The 19,884-nt window shown below is 60.3% G+C and overlaps 1 protein-coding gene across 1 annotated transcript in view; it reads left to right on the top strand.

The window, feature by feature from the left end:
- The window catches only part of PEPD (peptidase D), a 114,503-nt gene that overhangs the window by 83,342 nt on the left and 11,277 nt on the right, over positions 1-19,884 (top strand). The window contains exons 10-12 of the mRNA XM_004284143.3: positions 6,749-6,817; positions 8,275-8,352; positions 18,444-18,592. Coding sequence (XP_004284191.1) covers positions 6,749-6,817; positions 8,275-8,352; positions 18,444-18,592 — 296 coding nt within the window. The remainder of the gene's footprint in view (positions 1-6,748; positions 6,818-8,274; positions 8,353-18,443; positions 18,593-19,884) is intronic.

Below are 19,884 nucleotides of genomic sequence, written 5' to 3'. Positions count from 1 at the left end.
TCCCGTTGCGGAGCACAGGCTCCGGACGCGCAGGCTCAGTGGCCATGGCTCACGGGCCCAGCCGCTCCGTGGCATGTGGGATCTTCCCGGACCGGGGCATGAACCCGTGTCCCCTGCATCGGCAGGCGGACTCTCAACCACTGCGCCACCAGGGAAGCCCCACTGTCACCACCTTTAAGAGAAGATGGTGGCCTGCACCAGGGGCAGGCAGTGGGGAGAAGTGTCAGATTCTGGGCATAGTGGAAACACGTATCTGTTGACAGGGAACAACGTTCTTGCTTTAGAAGGAAGCTTCCCTGGCACATTCCGGCCCTCATCCCGGGCTGGGTGGGGCCATTGGTCCTTGCAGAACCTCTTCAGCTCAATTGGGCCCCACACACAGGTATGAAGTGGAAGAGGCCAGTGAATACATAGATCCAGTTACCTGGAAAGATTGGCTTTATCTGCTGAAGCTGAACCTACACAGAACCCAGCGACACATAGCATTTCCACTCCTGGCTGCGTGCTCGGTGGGGGATGTGTGTGCACCTGCCCTTGAAGACTGCACAGGTCCTCGGCAGCACTATTCATGATGGCTGCGATCCGGAAACAGCAGGCACGCTCACCACCAGAAGACTGGGACACACTCACCTGGCGGAACCCTGCCAGCGCTGAGAAGGAACAAATGACAGTGACCCACCGTGGGGGGTGGCTCGCCAGCGTGACGTGGAGCAGGGGGAGAAGCCAGACTCAGAGAGGTCTTGGTTTTTTATTCCATTTACAGCAGGTTCAAAAACAGGCAAATCTAACCTTGGTCTTGGAAGTCAGGCTCCCCGTGGGCAGGAAGACCGACAGGGAGGGGCCTCTGGGCACAGAGATGCGCACTTTGTGACAGGCCATTGTGCCGAGCCCTTATGATTCTGGTCCTTTTCTGTATGTGCGTCAGACTTCAGTCAAGAGGTGACTTTTTAAAAGTTTAGTTAATTATTATTTAAAAAATCTGTGTTTATGCACTAAAAATATTGTCTGGAAGGATGTTCAACAAAATATTTGATAGAGATTGTTTCTAGGAGATAAGATTATGGATGATTTTAATTTTTTTTCCTCTGTGTAGAAAATTTCTAAAATCTCTTCCATACACACACACACACACACACACACACACACACTCACACACGCGCACACACACACACACACACACACACACACACACACACACATATATGGCTGGAGTTTATTAGCAGTCTGATGCGGCCAGGGCTTTGCCAGCTGAAAGGATGTAGTGCTTTATCCCAGAACTGATACCGAGGAAGTCAGGAACTCCACCTAATCGAGCACGTCAAGAATAAAGGGGAATATTTGTTAATTGAATGTCATGTTATGTCCTCAGTTATGCCTCATACAAGACAGGCAATTCAGAATTCCCAAGTATCCAATTAAAATGCTAATTATCTCATACCTTGATAAGGCCGCTCTCGCGGAGAGAGAGAGAGAGTGGCTTCTCCCCGGCACTGCCTCTCCTCGTGCCCTGACCACCGCCGTCTTTACGCTGCCCTTGCCTCTGGCAGGCGAGCTTTCCCCTTCCAGGATCTCTGCACCCCAGCGGCCCCTCCTGGAGCACCGGCTCCTGCTTTCCACAGGCTGGCCTGGTGCCCTGTCCCTGGGATCGGTGGGCCATTTGTCCTGGCAGCCCCGTTCCTGCTCAGTCTGGGCCCCATGCACAGACTAGAGTCCAGGGCCCTGGAAGGCGTAGCACAGCATCCTCCACCACTGGTGTTCGGGGAACAGAGAGCCTTGCCCCGTCAAATGCCCCCACCACCGACAGATCGGGGTCAGAAACCCTACATGGACCCCAGGCTCCAAGGGACTCTTTTGAGGGCTTTCCTGACCACAGCACATCACCACACTGACCTGCAGTTTCCTCATCAGCAAAGTGGGAAACCCTCTCCTCCCCTGAAGGATTGTCCTAAACGCCAAACGCCGCAGGCAGCTGTTGGGCCTTCTCGCTGGCCAGGCCCGTGGGAGGTCCTGGATGAGAAGGCGGCAGCGCCCCCCATCCGGCCAGGGCTGCAGGTGGCCCTTTGTCCCTGGTGGTGCTGCGTCGGTGCAGGCTGGGCCACGATGCTGTTCTCAGCACTGGTTTTATTAATAATGCATTTCTGGGTTTATCCAAGGCTTTAAATCCGTCCCTTCTTGATGTCATTCCGTGTGAATGCTGCTTGCTCTTTTAAAACGTGCTCGGAGCCTCTCCGTGGTGGCTCCCTGGAGTGCTCTGTGTCTTTCTTCACCAGGGGGCCTGCGGAAGGAGGGGGACAGGGCAGCCCCCCCGGTCTACCACCGAGTCCCGGTACCTCCCTCCCGCAAGAAGGCCCTCACGCTCTGGCCCTGCCCGCCTTCGTAACCCTGTGTCCTAACCGCCTGCCCTCCTAGACCCTCTGCTCATCCAGGTGGCCTCCACCACCATGCCCATCTTCTCTTGCACGCTCCTGTTCCTGGCTCGACCTCCTGGGAACCGGACATGCATCGAGGCCCAACCTGGGAGGGCATGAGGTGCCTGATGCCACCCACAGCCCCTGACCTCCCTGGCTGGCCCCGTCTGCTGGCACTCACGCTCACACTGAGAGTTGGGCGACCCTTGCTGCCTGGGGCAGCCCTTCTGCCATAATCTTGGGCAGCTAATGCATTTTGTATAGGGCTGTGGCTATCTCCTCATCAGATGATACACCTCAGAGGGCAGAAGCTAAGCCATGCGGCCAGGAAGGCTCCATGGGCTGGATTTGCGGGCACCTGGGGAGTCCCAGCAGTACTGTCCCTGGAGATCTGGGCCTTGGAATCTGCTGTCCCTGCCCTGTTAACCCCTCTCCAGGCACCGATGGATGGGCCTGCCACACTGTCGCTACAGGAACCCCATCGACGTCGTTATTCACAGCACAGACTCTCCCAGGTTACTTAAAGGTTCTCATTTATGCCTGGATACAAAGCATTTTCTGCCTGTGTCTTGCTTGGGAAAAATTTATAGGCAAGAGTGTTAGAGGGATGGCCATGTCGGGGAGCTTCAGGGACCACCGCAAGGCGGGTAGCAGGGCTTTGGGCAGACCCTGCCCTTCCCTCTGCTCGTCAGGAAGCCCCTCCTGCTGCCTGGGGAGGCTGTGGGCCATGTGCCTGGTCGGAGTGCCCCCCACCCACCCTCCGTCCAGGTGAGCAGGAAGAAGCTGGGGTGGTTAGGCCCACCTGACCCTCGTGCTGCACGTGAGAGTCCGATTGTCTGAAAGGGCAGGCGGGGCTGCTCTCGGGGGCTGCGGACACTGCTGCCTGTCTTTCTGACTGCTGCCCTCTTATGGATAGACCAGTCGTTTCTAGCAGTTCTGTTGTGACTCTGTAACATCTGCCTGCTGTGTTTTCATACTGTACTTTTAGGTGTTAATTATCTAATATTTGTTTATGGTGTCTATCTGATGGTTCTTTTATCAGAAGTCCTGGGAGGGTCTAGCCTGCTGCTTGCTGTGTCTGACAGCTCTTGTGGACTATTTTCAGACTGTGAGTTCATCTTCAGTGTGTGGGGTGTGTGTATATATGTGTGTATATGTACCTGCATGCGTGTGTAGACGTATGTGCACGTGTGTCCGTACGTGTGTGTGCACACGCAGAGATTGTGGCAGATCGCGGCTCTCCTGCCTGGGTTGAGAGTGTGGCCGCTCAGTTTGGCTCCAGGTATCACCAGTCAGGGACCAAGTTTTTTGTTAGTTTCCTGGCTTCGGGGTTTCCAAACCATACAGGTCGTTCACACTTGAACCTGAACCCCGTGGAGGACAGACCCATGCTGTGAATTCTGATGGAACGTTCATTAATTTTTTTCCCGGAGCCCGGGAAGCTTCCTGATTGCCTCCTGCGGTGCTGGTGAATTTTCTCCAAGGCTGTGCCTCCCTGCCCAGCCCCCAGCTTTATGTTGGGGAGGGCTCTCAGTTCTGGCCCCGTACCTCTGGTTTGTCCGGGGCCTTCTCACTGTCCCCACACGGCAACGAATGCCAAGGCCTCCAGGTTAGCAAGACCAGCAGCTTCCTCGTCTCCTCTGGCCACACTTTGCTTTTGTCCTGTGGACGTGGCTCTGCTGATGATTTTTAACCAGCACCTCTGAGTGTTGGGGGTGGGAAGGCTGGTAGCTGCATCCTCTGCCTTCATCTCACTGTGACTCCCAAGGGGCTGATGGGTAGCTCGCAGCCGAATGCAGCCATAGACGTGTGTCAGCCCCTCAGGTTATGCGTCAGCTGGACCCTCACCTGGTTCACAGTTTGCCATGTTCTCCGTAAAGGTCTAGTGGGTCTTTATGAAGTGTCCTCCCGTTGCTGCCTGGTCTGTGAGCCATCCAGTGGGAATGGGGCGCCTCTGCCGCTGCCGTCTGTCCTCCAGGCCTGTCCTTGCCGAGCTCTGACCGGGCTGTGCGGGAGCCTCACGTCGAGCCTGTGGCCCCAGTTTGGAGCATCCGTAACTCCCCGTGCCTTGAGAATCAGAAATATGTCAGACCCAGGGTCCTGGGCCACTACACTTGCCCCAGAACTTGGGCGCCTTTAGGTGTCCACGGCCCAAGGCTGAGGTCCCAGGGAGAGGGGCCCTTGAGGTGTGTGAGCAAAAAACGCAGCCCGTCGAGTCCACGTGTTATGCCGCTAGAGCATCAGTGTGTTCTTGTATCATGTCAGACGGGTTCCTTTGAAACAAAAGGAGATGCTAAAGTCCAGCGTGAAGGACTTAAACCCTTTTAAGGGAGAGTGACTTTCCAGCATGTGGCGTTTCCCCTCCTCTTTGCAGCTCTTCCTTGTGGGTGTGGCATCGTGTGGCTGACAGGTAACCCGCGCTGCAGTTTGCAGGTGAAAACTGGGTGGGCCGCTCCTTAGTCTGGTGCTTCTGTGAGTCATGCCTTTCAAAGGCTTTTTCCTTAAAAGCCAAGGCATGCGATGAAGGCTGTTTCTAATGAGTAGATGACGGGTTAGGGAAACACCTGCTTCTGAGACTGGCTGCAGGTGGGGGAACCGATGCCACCCCGTTTCCCCAGCCTGAACCTTCTGATTTGTTCATTCACCACCCCTCTGCCTGTCCCCTGCTGTCCCCGTCACCTGGAGAGTGGCTGCTGCTCCCCAGAACCCTGCTTCTGTCTGGACAGGGAGCCCTGTGGCTCCGTGGCCCGTCGGCGTCCCCCACTCACCGTGGGCTGCTGTGTGGAGTCCCAGTGTCTGAGGCCCCGTTGTCTGGGTGGGCGGTGTGGAGCCGCCTCAGGGCCCTGACTTGGCCTCGGAGAGACTGAGGCTGATGTTGGGGGCAGCCGCCTGAACGCTCCCGCCATGAATACGGGGGCAGCTGATGCCGTACGTGGCTTTCCTCACCTCCCTGGGCGGTTCCTGAAATCCTTTGTGTTGAGGAAATATTTCACTTGCAGATACACAATTATTCTGTGGGATTTGTAAAGCAAGTCTGAAAGCTGATTGAATATAGCAGAACTGTTCGTGCATAACAACTCCTTAATACCGAATCATAACAATTATGCATAATTTGTGTTTATAGTGCCTGGAAGATTAGACGCCTCCGTACAGACGTGCTCTAAAACAGGCCTGGAACACGCAGGGCAGGATTGCCACTTAGTGTGCCCACGGGCAGCCTTGGTGTTCTGAGCACAGCCCTGTGGTCGGCCTTCCCTGCCCTGGCGGTCAGTGGGTAGGGTGGGGTCCACCTGGACCTGCTTCCCAACCAAGGCCATCCGGAAGGCTGGGCCCGAGCTCTCACCCAGGCCTCAGGGAGGGGGTGAGGGCAGCCCCCCACCATTGCCCCCCTCCCCGGCTGGGTTCTGCAGAGGCCGAGTCCCACACCCAGAGGACCTCCCACCCCCCAGGTCCTGCAGTGTATGGTGGGGGGAGGGGCAGGGTCCTGGCATCTCCAGAGCTGTTGGCAGTGTGGTCTCCCGAGGGTTCAGCACTGCTCGTATGGTGTTGATGTGGCAGTGGCTCATCCTCTGACCTCTGTCACACCCTGGGGCTTGCCAGGCTCTGCTGACCTCCGAGCTCCTGGAGGCCTCCCCTGGCTCTGTCTCTGTCTGGGCTCAGCCTAAGGGTGGGCTACCGGCGACCTGCTCTGAGGTCTCGTCTTTCCCTCTAGACCTTCTCCTGGCCTCCCCTGCTCCAGGTGGGAGCTCGTCCAGGGGGCCAGCCGGTTTGCTACTTGGCACAAGTAGGGAAAAGCTGGGCCTGCCCCAGACCCTGCCTTTCTCCACCTGCACACGGACCTGCCCCTCAACCCCGTCCTCAAGGCCAGAGCCCAGTGGCTCCCGCTCTCCTTTCCCTGCGCCCCTCCCTGGGCTCAGGCTCAGGGCCTGGGTGAGTCCAGCACTGGGGCTGGGAGAGCTCTCGTCCCTCGTGTGGGAGGATGTGGCCACTGGAGAAGGGAGTCACAGGGAGACGCCCCCTCCCGCCCTGCAGAGGCAGGTGGCCCCTGCCCTAGCCCATCTCCCTTCAGGACCAGGGCTGTCTTCCTGATGGGCCTGAAAGGCTGGGCAGCGCCGTGGCACTGGAAGTGGCGAGCTCTTCCAGCCTTGTCCCCGCTCCGCGCTGACCTCTGTGCTTCGTTGGCCTGTGGGCTACAGGTTACCAGCCACAGATCCACGCTGGGGAGTTCAGGCCTTCCTGCAGGTGCAGCTGAGCAGGGCCTGGGCTGATGATTTGCACGGGGGCGGGGGGGCGTGCGTGCTCCGGTGACTCTACTCTGACGTGTCTTCCTTCCCCCGCAGCCTCTTCGAGCACTACTGCTTCTCCCGGGGTGGCATGCGCCACAGCTCCTACACCTGCATCTGCGGCAGGTAAGCACACCTCCTGGGCCGCGTGGGAATGATCACGGGAGGAGGTTAGGGAAAGCGAGGGGACCCCACCGTCCTCCCAGCTTAAACGCACCTGTTGCTCCTATGCCCGAGGCAGTGCCCACCTAAGCCTTAGAAGTCGCTCTCCCCTCCTAAGGCTCTGGGAGCAGAGGTTGCTTCTGCCCGTCCTGGGCAGTGCCGGGTGAGGAGGGGAGCCGGCCTGCCCGCTGCCGTGCCCTCCCTTCCCGTCTCCAGCTGGCTGCTTCTCCTGGGGCTGGCCTTCCTCACCCCCTCCACACAGGCACGCTCCCAGCATGGGGGACCGGGCCGTGACCTCAGGCTATGCCAGCTTCTGTGTGCCGGCGGTGCAGAAGGAGCTGGATCAGTGCCGGAGGCTGTGGTTTTGCGTGTGTGTGGCCGTGTGGGGAACAGCACAGCCGTGGGTGGGTCTGGGGCTCTGTCGTGCAGGGTGTCACTGTAGGCGTGTTTGTGTGTGGCACGTTGTGGCTGGGGGCGGGGGCTCTGTGTACGTCCTGTGTGTCACCCGCACTTGGCCGGGTGTGCTTTGGAGGCACAGGGTAGAAATGACCACGAGTATAGGGGCAGCTCATGGCCGTGAGTTTGCACTGCTGTGTGGCTTTGAGGGGCACGTCCTGGGTGTGGGCGGCCCCCTCGTCCCCCAGGCTCACCCCGTCTAGTCTCCTTGTGCTCTCCCCTTGGGTCAGAGGGTCTGGCCCCTGTCCAGCCAGGATGGAGCCGGCAGCTCTGCTGCTGTGCACGTCCTCGGCACATGAATAATACATGTGAACATCTCAGTCCCTGGAAATGTTCTTCTCTGGCGGATAGAGAGAAAAATCATTATTTCTACTTTTATGATTCCTAAGACTCCCAAACAGGACCATAAATATTACGCCCAGTGGGTTTTTTTTCCCTTTCGACAGACTTAAAAGTTTTTTTTTTCTTAAAGGCATCGCTCATTAGGGAAGTGTTCTCAAGCAGAGGGGCGAGGTGCCACTGGCTCACCGTCTGTGGCCCTGGCCTGGCGGACCTCCATGGCAGCCCCCTGACACAGCCCGGCCCTTCCCACTGGGCCTCCCCTCTCCGCTAGTCACCAGGAAATAAGGGCTTCTTTGGAGTCCCTTACCCGGGCCCGCAGGCCCTCGCTCCCACATCAGGCCCACATCCCCAGTGCCGAGGCCACCTACCCGAACAGCCTCAGTCAAGGGAGCGCTGCCAGCGCCACCACCGTGAGCCCAGAGGTTGGCCAGGAGCTGTGTGACTGCAGTAGGCCAGGGCCACCTTGCCCCTCACCCCCACCTCAGGCTGTGGACCTGGTCCAGCGGCCCTGGGCCCCTGCTGCAAGGTGGACAGCACTGCCCTTGGGGCAGGGAGTTGGGGTGCTGGCGCCCGGGGCCTGCTGGGTGAGGATGGGCTGCTGACCTCCCCCTGGTACTCTGCAGTGGTGAGAACTCGGCCGTGCTGCACTACGGACACGCCGGGGCCCCCAACGACAAGACCATCCAGGACGGAGACATGTGGTGAGTGACGCCAGCCCCCAAGCTGCCCTGGTTCTGCGTGTGAACAGCGCGGCTGCAGGGGGCCTCAGCCCCAAAGGTGGCTGACCACGGCCTCTTGGTCCCACCCTGAGAAGGCGGACCACGGTGAGGTCCCCCCGTTGCTCTGGGTCCAGACTTCCCTGCCGAGGCTTTGGCCTACACGTAGCCTGCTCTCCAGGACCAAGGAGGCCCTGAGAGAGGGGAGGGGGGCCCTGTGTCGTGCGGGTGAGGCACCACCTCAGGAGGGCCTGTGCCGTCTCCCAGCACCCACCACGCTCACTTCTCTGGCTTGGTGCCGGGAGGGTGGGCATCTCAGTTCGGAGTGGAGAAGACCCCTAGGGAGTCCCCCGCCCTCTGAACCTGCCAGCTCCTGCCTCAAGGCTCCTTGGCACGGGCGGAGGTCAGAGGTGGTGCTTGGCCCTCAAGGCTGTTGGCAGGGCTTTGCTGAGCATAGTGTGATGTGCTCCCTGCTCCCCATGGAGCCGTGACTAAGCAGACGTGGGCAGGACCCACAGCCTCCAGCCCTCCGATGGACTGCGCCCAGCAGGGGGAGTCGCAGACCCTGCTCCCAGACCCCAGTGTGTAGGGCTCGTGCTGGGCGTACGCGCCCCTCTCTTGGGTAGGCGCTCTGGCCTTGGCAGGGGCCTGTGGGCGCCTCACTGACCTGGACCGGCCCTGTCCTCCGCTCACGGGCGCTCGCACTGCCCGCCTGTTCTCTCCACCACCCAGATGTCGGGCAGAGCCAGTCCAGGCTGCCAAGGGCTCCCGAGAGCCGTCCAGAGGCCACCAGCCCCACGGGACCACCTGTCTTGGCCTGCAGACATCTTGCTGTGGTCACTGACCCGCAGAGGAGGGCAGGAGGGGTGCGCACTGTCCCACCTGGTCCTTGGGTGCCTTTCCCTCCTGTTGCTGAGGCACCTGAGCCAGGCTCCATCGCACTGCTTCCCGCCAGTGCCGTGCCCCCGCTCGGGTCGCACACGTGCCCTGCTAGGCTCCATCCCCGAGCTGGCATTCCGGTCCTGCCTGCAACACTGGCCAGGAACCAGCCTCACGCAGGGAGTGGGGAAGGCTGCACACGGGGTTCCCTGGCCCACAGCCACCGGGGGATGTGAGCCAAGGGATGCCTGCTTCTGAGCTGTCACTGCCCAGTGTTTTCAGAAACCCGCCCAAGCCCAGGGTGCCCCTGCTGCAGGGCGCACCAGGCACCCACTGGCTGCGGTGTCCACTCACCCAGGGTCCGGAGCTGGATGGATGTTCTGGCCCTGGCCCCTGTTGGCAGGAGCCCAGCTCAGCCTTCTGGGAGGAAACAAAGCCTCTTAATTCCCACTCTAGGCCTCAGTTTACTTGCTGTCGGTGGAGATAGCACACAGCACTTGGCCCTGCACTGGGCGGCAGCAGGGACACGTTGGGACCACAAGTGCTGGGTGGACACACGCTCTCTCAGGGGCCTGGGTCAGCAGGACAGGGACGGGAGCACGCAGAGGGGGACACCCAATGTGGACACAGAGACCACTGCCACTCACTGCAACCCCCACCCCCACCCCCAGAGTGTCTAATGCCCTTCCTGGCATAGGGGCCAAGGGCGTGCAGCAACTTTGACAGGGTTCTCCCCTGTGCCTGGTGCCAGGGACAGCTCTTTATGTAGATTTGCTCACGTTGATCCCATGAAGTGGGTGTCTCCCCCTCCCCTCACTCTCCCGCCACCCCCCCACCATGTAGGCAAGGTCACTGAGACACAGGAGCGTCCAGGTGCAGAGCCAGAGGATTTGGGGATGGGGTCGGCTGCCTCCGGCTTGACTCCGCTGGAGACTAAGGAAAGTGGGGGGGGTCCTTCCCTTTGGTGGCCCCAAAGGAAGATCGCCTGGTGTCTTCAGGGACTCACGCTTCCTAGAACCTTTCCTAACGCTTTTGACTCTGCGGCCCCTTCTGGCTGGGCCAGGATGTGGAAACCCAGTCCCCAGGCAGAGGCAGACCCCAGCCACACCAGCAGGCCCCAGCTGTCCCTGTCGGAGGGTTCTGCAGCAGGGCCACGTGGCTCTGAGTCTTTCTTCTCTGTGCGTTTGGCACGGCCCAGAGGAAAGGACTGCTTCTCCCCTCTTCTCTTTATGCGTCCTATGACAGTCCTCCCCCCACGAGAGGCTGGCTCCGGGGGCCCTTGGCGCGGTGGGGCCTGGCTGACCAGGGGTGCCACGCAGCAGGCCTCCTCCACACGTCCAGACGCTGTGGCCTCGGCCCTCCCGGGCAGTGTGCGGCACCTGTGTCTTTTGGTCGCAGCTTTAGAGACAGGAGTGATCCAGGGAATCCCACGGATGTTAATGCCAAGCCCAAGCTGGTGATTTTATTTTTCTGGTGCTAACTCTGAAATGTAGCCAGTAGAATAATTATGAGTTTATTATAGTCAATTTATTATGCAGCATTTAGAACAACATGTTTTGTTGATTACTGCTACTGCCAGGTTGCTGGCGGCATTTATAATCCATTGTTTTATTGAAATTGATCTGCCAAGCGCCCACTGTGTTTGGTAAATAATAGAGCACTCTGTTATCCCAACATAAAATCCACAGCACTTCATCATAAGGTACAAAACCAAAATACAAGCATGGTGCAGAATTTTTCCTGAAGCTGAGCGTCGCCCAGAGCCATGACTGTTTCCAGGTGCCCATCGGGTGGTACGCTCTGGGTCTCCGTTCCTTGATGTCCGGTGAAAATGCCCCAGAGATAGTTTAACATTTAGGAGTGGGGCTGTTTGGGGGCCGGAGCTGGTCCAGGACAGTCAGACTCTGCTGGAGAAAGTGAGGAGTAGATGCCGAGGGGGCAGCCAGCCCTTCCCATCCCTCTCCCTCTGGTCCCAGATGTGTGATGATGAACACAGAAGGTCCCCAGTTCAAGTCCCTGCCCTCCCCCTCCCTAGCTGAATGGCCACCCCTCTGAGCCTCAGTTTCTCCATCCATCGTTGGGGGAGAGACAGCACCCAGCTCTGAGGACTGGGATAATGAGGGCAAAACGTTGAGTGTGGAGCCCGGCACAGGTGGCTCCTGGCAGGAGAGAGCTGCAACACGGCGACATCCCCAGAGCCAGCAGCGCACCTGTGCCCCTGAGGCCCGCCTTCCAGCAGCTGGTTCCAGGACGGAGACTGGAGGCGAGAGCCACCAGCAGAGCGTGTGCCGGGCCCAGTGTATTCAGACAGCTCTCTGGTCACGTGGTCGCCTGCTCTGTGTTTTCAGCCCCCAAACTGTCCTCGAGGCGCGTGCCAGGTGGAGCATGTAGCCGGCCAGGGCCACCGTCTACTCCTCTGTCCTTCTGAAACCAGGCGCCTCCCGGGAGCTGGGCTGAGAAATCGGGGCCCCGTACGTTAGACGCGCTGGTTCTTACTCCACATCAGACGCGTCCCCCGAGAGCTGAGAAGAGGATTTGGGGGACCCCTCCTCGCGCCACGCCAGCCCCCGCCATTCACCTCGGCTGGATGCTGCCCCGCTTGCTCTGCATGGATCCCGGGGTGGGGAACCGGACTTGGACGTGGCCTCAGGTCCCCACGTTCCTCCCTCTTGGCTGGTTCAGAGGCACCAGGCCTCTTGTGGGGCCTCTCGGGGCTTTGCTGTTGCCTCTGAGAGCCCTTTCCTGCTGTGGCCCTCGGGGTTCACCATGAACCCCGTCACCAAGTTGCTGTCCTAGAGAAGCCAGTAGCTGCTCTTTTCATTTTAAGGCAAAAGCAAGCAGGGTAACAGGAGTGCGGCGCGCTTCTAATTAATGCTCTTGCCGAGCTCACACGGGACAGTGTCGAACGTCATCGAAGGCCCTTCCTGGGTGGGAGCCCCAGGAGAACCCCTCACCACCAAATCAGTCCTGACCCTGTGAGCACAGGAGTGGCTGGGGTGACGGTCCTCTGAGCCCTCACGCACTGCCCTCTTCTCCCAGAACCAGCCTGGGCTTGGAAACCAGAGTCTCCAAAGGTGGGTAGAAGCGCCAAGGGCTGGTGCCCTGCCCGTGGGCCACCAGGGAGCGCCACTGTCCACGTTTAAGTCCCCAGGGAAGTAGTGCACCCTGAGTTGGATGCACTCTTGCACTAGACTCCCCGCCTCCTCTGGGCCCAGCAGGCACACCCCAGGGGGCAGAGGTAGGGAGGGTCCAGGGTCTGCGTCCAGTGGGGTCTGATTTGGAAAACAGCTGGGACACCGCTCCTCACCTGCCACCTCCTCCCTCTCCCACCATCTGATCCGGTGGCGGAGGAGTGGTCCCTGGGGTAGCGTGCCCTGTGGCCCCTATCAGAACCTTCTAGCTGCCCCAGTCGAAGGATGCCCCGGCCTGGGTTGCCCAGCGGCAGACAGCAGGTGGCTGGTGGGTGGTGAGCCGGACCTCCCAACACTGGCCAGAAGAGGGCAGCGTTGCCTCAGGACGTGCTTGCCGGGCTCATCTCTGCTGGCTGTGGTCTCTGTGTCCTGGGGCATGGGAGGGGGGCGGCCAGCCCGGTTAGTGGGGGAGACAGACGCCTGTCCCAGCGCGTCCCTCAGCAGCCAGCCTGTGTCATTTCCTCTCCTTCCCTGTAGTGGGACGAGGGCCCCTTCCGTCTCCTTGCCCCGATGATGGTCAGCCTGAAGCCCCGGCTTTGCCCTGCTGCCTGGCGGAGGGCTGACACAGCACTCCTGGACCGAAGCCCAGAGAAATAAGGGCTACTCATTTCCTCCCAGGGAGGCCCTGGAAGACACCCGAAGTGTCGCTGGCCTGAGGGTGGTGCGTGCTGCTGCTCCCCGAGTTGAGGTGGTGTCAGACACTGTCTGCAGGGCTGCCCGGGCTGCCCCGTCCTTTCCTGCCACAGAGGAGGAGCCAGGCCCACGAGGGGGCACGGCTGGGGCAGCTCTCTCCCCTCCTGGCCACCCTCCTCCTGCCACTGGCACCACTACCGGCTGGCTTCTCCCTGCCCTTCTCTCGAGTTAGTTCCCTGTTCGTCCCACAGGTTTGGTGTGGACTAGATGTTAGTGTAAACTGCTTGGGAAGCGTGGCCCCGCCTCACCCCCTCCGTCACATGGCGCCCGGGACGACAGCCTGTGTCTCCGTCATCGGCATCCCACCCCGACCCCTGCGGGCTGCGGGGTGCCCGCTGCTCACCCAGGGTCCCGGCAGCCCCCTTGGCATCTCAGGCAAGGATGGGACGATCCTTCCCACTCCTGGGGGCCACTTGGTCTGATGTCTTTCCGGCATCTGTGTGCTGCTGCCCACAGAGGGGCGAGTCATGCCTAGGGCTCCTCCCCGGCTGGCAGAGAGGCCACATTGAGGTGTCCCCAAGCCCCCGTTGTCCTGGTGCCTGAGGCCTCGGTCAGCTTTAGGGAATGAGTGTCACCTCCAGGCCCAGCTTCCTGATGCCAGGTCCAGCCCAGACGCACCCCCACCCCGCCCGCACCCGCCTGGCTGTCTCCTCGGAGGACAACGCAGCTGTCACCAGGCAGCCCCCTCCTGAGGATTGGATGGTCTTAAGGACATGCCCCAGTCCTGGGGCAAGAGAACACTCTCAGGAGGGCACAGGCCCTGGTCAGCCATCTGTCCAGACCAGTGGCCGTGGCCTTCCACCTGCCGTCCAGGTTGAAGCAGCCTTTACGTTATAACCCAGGACCAGGGGAACAGACATGCCTAGATGGTAACCAGGCACCCTCACCACGGGGTTTCTGTCCGTTCTGTGTTGTCTGTTTATGCTCCTTCCCTGTATCCCACGCAGTTGACGTCACGACTCACAGTGTGAAAGCACCAGTCCAGACAGCCCGGGTGCTCGCAGATACCATGGGACACCACTTACCGGAAAGTGGAACGAAGCATGTGCTGTGCGCGTGACACCGACTCACTGCCTCCCCCGCGGAGGCCACGGCCCTGACGCCCAGCCCTCGCCCCGCTGTGCTGTGGCAGCAGCCAACCCCGGGTGGGCGCCCGCCGTGTCCCACACATAGGTCAGACGGGTACCGAGTAATGTCCTTCCTGGGGACGCAGCCCACACTGGTGCTCTGCTTCTCCCCATGTCATCTGTAGAAAGGTAACAACAGTTCCACTGGACACAGGAGGCCCACAGCACGTGCCTGCTCTTGTCACCGTGTGTGCTGGCGAGTGCTGGCTCTGGGGGTCCTGGAGCTGGTTGCCTAGGTGACCTCCCTGTCTGCCCGGGCCCCACAGGAACAGCTGTCCCGTGACTGGGTTGGGGAACAGGTATGCCCAAAAGGCAGTCTCTCTGGGGAGAGAGCAGCTTGGTGAGTCAGCCTGTGGTACGGAGGGAGCCTCCAGGCTCCGAGTGGTGGCCTTTGCCCCGCCGGCCACACCTGGGGCTCGGCATTGCACCAGAGGTCTGGCTGGGAGCCAGTGGGTGGCCCTTGGGTCTTGTCTGGCCTGCGGCACATGAACGGGAAAGTGACCAGTACGCCTCCCTCTCTGTCTCATGCTGAGGTCTGGAGGGAAGCAGGAGTTTCCCGCAGCTCAGAAATCCCCCAGCCTGGTCTGGAACGCAGACTGGGGCGGTTGCAAGTTGGGGTCTGAAATGCTGCGACTGTGACGCATAGGTCGTTGAGTTAGTGCATGCACACACGGGTGCATGCGCAGTGCCTTATCTGGGGTGAGAGGTAGCTGAGAGCGAGGCAACGGCCCTGGAGCTTAGAATGAAGCTGCAGCCTGCGTACACAGCGGCCCTCGTATAAACACTGCAGCATTTCCCCCAAACCCTCCCCAGGCCTCACATCACTGGCCGAACCGTCTCGTAGGCCTTCTGCCTGCGGTGGAGCCAGGGGGACTGAGGAGGGCCTGGGTGGGCCAATGGTGGCAGGTAGCCCGGGCCTGAAGCTGCCCAGGAGGAGCCAGCGGAAGACAGAACCTCTCATCTGAGCCAGAAATAGAACCAGATGAACACATGTGAGGATTGAGACGCCAGCATATTGCTCGGAGATGTGTAATATCTCCCCAGATGGCTTAGATTATCACACGCGTTCACTCGGCCAGAGATGGTAAGGTCCCCGGTGGGTGTCCCCAGGCAGCCAGGGAGGACGGATCCGGCGTTCTCGGTTGAGCCAAAGTATGAGCGAATTCTCCATCATCAGCGTGCATTCAGAGGACGGATGGAGTGGACACAGAGGAGATGATTTATAAAAGGCAATGGCTTTCATCCCTGGATTCCAGAATGGCTTAAAATCTGAATAACTTATACATGTAGGAACTCTGAGGGGGATTTAAAAAAAAAAAAAAAGATAGGGAACCGAGAGCACAAAAATAGACGCCAGCCCCGTGCCTGAGCGTCGCTGGGCAGGATGGAGCTGGCCAGCTGGGTGTGCACTTCCTTCTCCAGAAAGCGGATGATTTTAAAACAAAAAATACAGCTGAAGTTTTCTAGAACCTGAACAATAAAGCCAGACTGGCTGAGGAACTCCAAGCAGCCACCTTCCCACATTTTTGTTTCTGAGAACTTGGTCAGGAGTCTCGTCTGTCCTGGGGAAGAGTCCTGTTTTCACTGCTCTGGGTGACTCCAGTGTTTGGCCTGCTCCTGTGGGCTTCCTGGCTTTTTAAATAGTTTAATTTCTGTTTTTGTTTGAGATCTGCACAGTCCGATAGAAATTTCTGCCGGGGGCGCTGCTACAGGTTGCCCTCTGATGTGGCGGCCCCCAGGAATCCACGTCCCCACGCCCCTGGCTCTGTCCTGTCTGCTCAGGCCGTTCCTGGGCCTTCTGAATCAACAAACCACAGACGGTTTTCCTTTGTTGCCTCTGAGGAGCCCAAATGAGAATGCTCTGCTCCCCGGGTGAAGCTAGGCCGCGGCCCCATGCGGTTCCACTCCCCAGGCCCGTCTGCATGCTGGCCCTGGCGGACGTGAACATGCAGCAGTGGTGGCGTCCGCATTTTAAAAGTGGGAAAACTGAGGCCCTGAAGGCTGAGGGCCAGAGCCAGGACAGGAGAGCCCATCCCTGGGCTCCAAACTGCTGACCATCGACTTGGGACTTTGCTGGACCAGTCTTCAGAGCCTCAGTTTCCCTGCAGTTTAGGGCTAAGATACGCCCCACCCTCCTGGCCAGCTGGGAGGGGGGCGGGAGGGGAGTGGGGATGTGCCCCGGGCGGGAGTAAGGCTGCAGACAGCCGTCAGCCCTAACACCCTGGTGCATCTGGCGCATCCTGGAGAGCAGATGCCTGGGCATGTCTGCTGGGGGCTTCTCGACATTCGGTCCTCGGTTCCCACACCGGGCCTGGGCGGGTGCCCTCAAGTGAGGCCAAGTGCCCCTTCCGTTGGCCTGCCCCAGGCAGGGTCCCCCAGAGTCTGTGACTTTGACCCAACGCGGTCTCCCCTGCCATGCCAGTGGGGCGCTTCCCCCGCCCCCTGAGAATCACCTGAGCTGTTATCTGATGCTTTGTGCACTATTGACACTGTTTATGGTGTTTTGCAATCAGAAAAAGACAGGAGATTAAAAAGTGCCCGACTGGGGACTTTGGATTCCAGCAGGGCGTCTGCGGATCCCGAGCGCTCGCGTTTTTCCTTTAGGTCTGTTTCTGTGGTGTCCCCGGTGCTGCCGTCAGGCCGCGTGGCCCAACTCCTTGCTCCACTTGTAGGGCCAGTTGCTGGGGGTAGGGGTGCCCAGAGACAGGCACACAGGCAGCTTCTGGAATGTTGGTTGAGCCATCGTGTTTACCATTAGAATTTGGGTTTGGGTGAGAAGCCCTTGTCACGGAAGGCGTGGCTCTGCCCCCCCCCCGCCCCAGCCGGCTCAGACTTGCCAGGATTTGTGCGGCTTCAGACTGCCCCCCAAGGGGCAAAGCCAGGCACAGAGAGGACAGCCCTCACCGCCTCCACCCCACCTGGTCCTGAAGACACCGCAGGGGGCCAGGCCTGAGGCTGGACTGATGTCCCTCTGTCGGTTCTGTCACTGTCAGCATCCTGACTTGGCCCTGACCCCGTGATGGGGTCAGGGGGCTGGTGGGTCCCTGCTCTGTGCCTGCAGTCGAGCAGCCTGCTGGGGCGGGACAGGATGTGGAGGCCGCTCAGTCTGGGCACCCCACTCCCCTCAGCGTGGGTGACCCAGTGGGACCCAGGCTTGGACCCAGCAGCCCCTCACTTATTTTGTCTTATCTCACCGTGGAGGATGCTTAGGGCAGGATTCTTACCCGTCCTTGACCAGTAAAGGGTGTGAGCGCGTGGTCAGGCAGCAAGGGTGTGGGAGCGAGGCTCCCTCCTCTCCCTCCCATCCCTGCTGCACCGGGGCCCTGTCACGGGGTGTCCAGAGGGCAGGCTCAGCTGGCCCGTCCTCCTGACTCAGCAGCCTGCCTGCCTGTCCCAGCACCGTCCTGCCTCTGCTGGCTCGTGCTCCCAGCTCCAGCTTCTTCTTTCCTCCCCCTCTCTACTCCCACCTTCTGTGCCTCCTGGTCTCCACTCTGTCACCTGGAGATGCTGGGGGCCAGATGGCCCCAGAGTCGGGGTCTTGGCCAGCCGGGCCCTGGGAGAGCACACTGTCCCACCCCAGTGGGGAGAGGGCCACGCTTCTCTGGCCAAGGGGACCCCAGAGCTGGAGCAGAGCTGTCAGCTGGGTTTTCACTAGGACACTGGGGCCTGCAAGAAGCAGGCAGTGCGGCTCAGCCCACGTCTTCTGTCAGGCGGGTGCACCTGTTCCAAGGACCCGTCCAGCTCCCATGAGCATTGCCTCGTGGCCTGCAGCTGTGCCCCATGCTGGGTGCCGGGTGGCCCCGGGAGGGTCTGTCAGAATGCCCTTGTGGAGGCCAGGTGGCAGGCGGGGGCCTGGGGACATCTCCGCCCCTCCCCCTCCCCACAGCTGGGCATCCAGAGGCCTGGCCAGCAGAGGCTGTGAGGGGAGGTGTGTGGGCAGCCCCACTGCCCCCAGCCTTCCTGCTCTGGAGTCGGAGGTCTCCTGGGACGCCCCATGGTTCCTTGGCTGCTCGTGTACCATGAGGAGACAGCAGGGTCAGAGGGCCCCAAGCTGCTGCCTGCACCGGCCACGTTGCAAGAAGGCTCAGGCTCAGCGGCCTTGGGCGCCGGGCGGGAGGGGAGCGTGGTTGGAGGGGACGGGTGCCCCTGAGTGTCCCCCTGGCCTCACGCCCCACTCCTCCTGCAGCGTTTTCGACATGGGCGGTGAGTATTACTGCTTTGCTTCGGACATCACGTGCTCCTTTCCCGCCAACGGCAAGTTCACCCTGGACCAGAAGGCCATCTATGAGGCGGTGCTGCGGAGCTGCCGGGCCGTCATGAACACCATGAAGCCAGGTGAGGGCAGGGGCGGGGCCTGCAGGGAGGACCACCTGGTGTGGGGATGCAGATGGCCAGGTGGCAGGGCACCTCGGAGAAGCAGGTCCCGCACTCTGCGACCTGAATCTGTCGCCCCCTCTCGTGCTCAGCCAGCAAGGCTCCAGATGCTGGCGGGTCCCCAGCATCCTTCCTGGGAAAGGGGTCTGACCACCAAGCAGGGACAGCTGGGGATCGGGGAGCTCATCCCAAGGTCACCCCACATCCCATCCGACCTCCGCCTGCACCTCTTCCTTTCCACACTGGCCACTGGGATGTCAGCATGTCCTCTGCCCTGTCCCCAAGCAGAGTCTGTTCCAGAGAGGGTTTGGCAGCTTGGACACCGGCCTCTGGTTGCGCGTGGAGCACCCTCGTTCGCGGCTGCCGGCTGCGGCTGGGTTGGCGGGAGCTGAATGTCTCTCCGGTATTGGGGGAATGGTGAGAGGAGGTTGCGGGGCCATCTGAGCACCTGGCGTGACAGGCCTTGAGGGCTGGGCTCTGAGTTCGTGCTGAAATCGGGCACTGTGGCAGTCAGATTTGTATCCCTCCGTGGAGCTTTTTTTTTTACAAAGAGAAAAAGAAGAAAAGATCCTGAGCCCCCAGACTGTAAGGCCCCAGTGTGTGGCCCCTTTCGGGCCCAGAATCTGATGGCTCGGTTCTTGGCCTCTACGGCCCCGTGGCCAGTTATTGCGGGCCAGGTGCTGATCGTGAGGGGTCCTCTGCAGCTGCCCCCTTCGGGGGAGGCAAATTGTCAGCAGGGCTTTGTGGATGCCCCCATCCAGCACTGGGGCCCACCAGAAGCCAGGGAGCCCTGGAGGGGTGATGGGCCTGCACCCTGTGTCCAGAGGGAACAGAGCTTGGTGACCAGATGAGTCCAAGGATGAGGAAGTCACATACACCCCAGAAAGGAGACAAGGAAGGAAACCTCAAAGCTAAGCTCCTGCCGGGCGACAGTGTCGACGAGACTTGCCTGGTTTAGCGGCTGGGAAAGAAAACAGCATCTTGTGCTATAACTGTGTTTAAAAAGCAGCAGCGGGCTTCCCTGGTGGCGCAAGTGGTTGAGTGTCCTCCTGTCGATGCAGGGGACACGGGTTCGTGCCCCGGTCCGGGAGGATCCCACATGCCGCGGAGTGGCTGGGCCCGTGAGCCATGGCCGCTGGGCCTGCGCGTCCGGAGCCTGTGCTCCGCAACGGGAGAGGCCACAGCAGTGAGAGGCCCATGTACCGCAAAAAAAAAAAAAACAAAAAAAACACGAATTAAAAAAAAAAAAGCAG

The sequence above is a fragment of the Orcinus orca genome, chromosome 20 (genome assembly GCF_937001465.1).
Source record: "Orcinus orca chromosome 20, mOrcOrc1.1, whole genome shotgun sequence".
Lineage (NCBI taxonomy): Eukaryota > Metazoa > Chordata > Mammalia > Artiodactyla > Delphinidae > Orcinus > Orcinus orca.
This window is presented reverse-complemented; position numbering and strand designations above follow the sequence as displayed.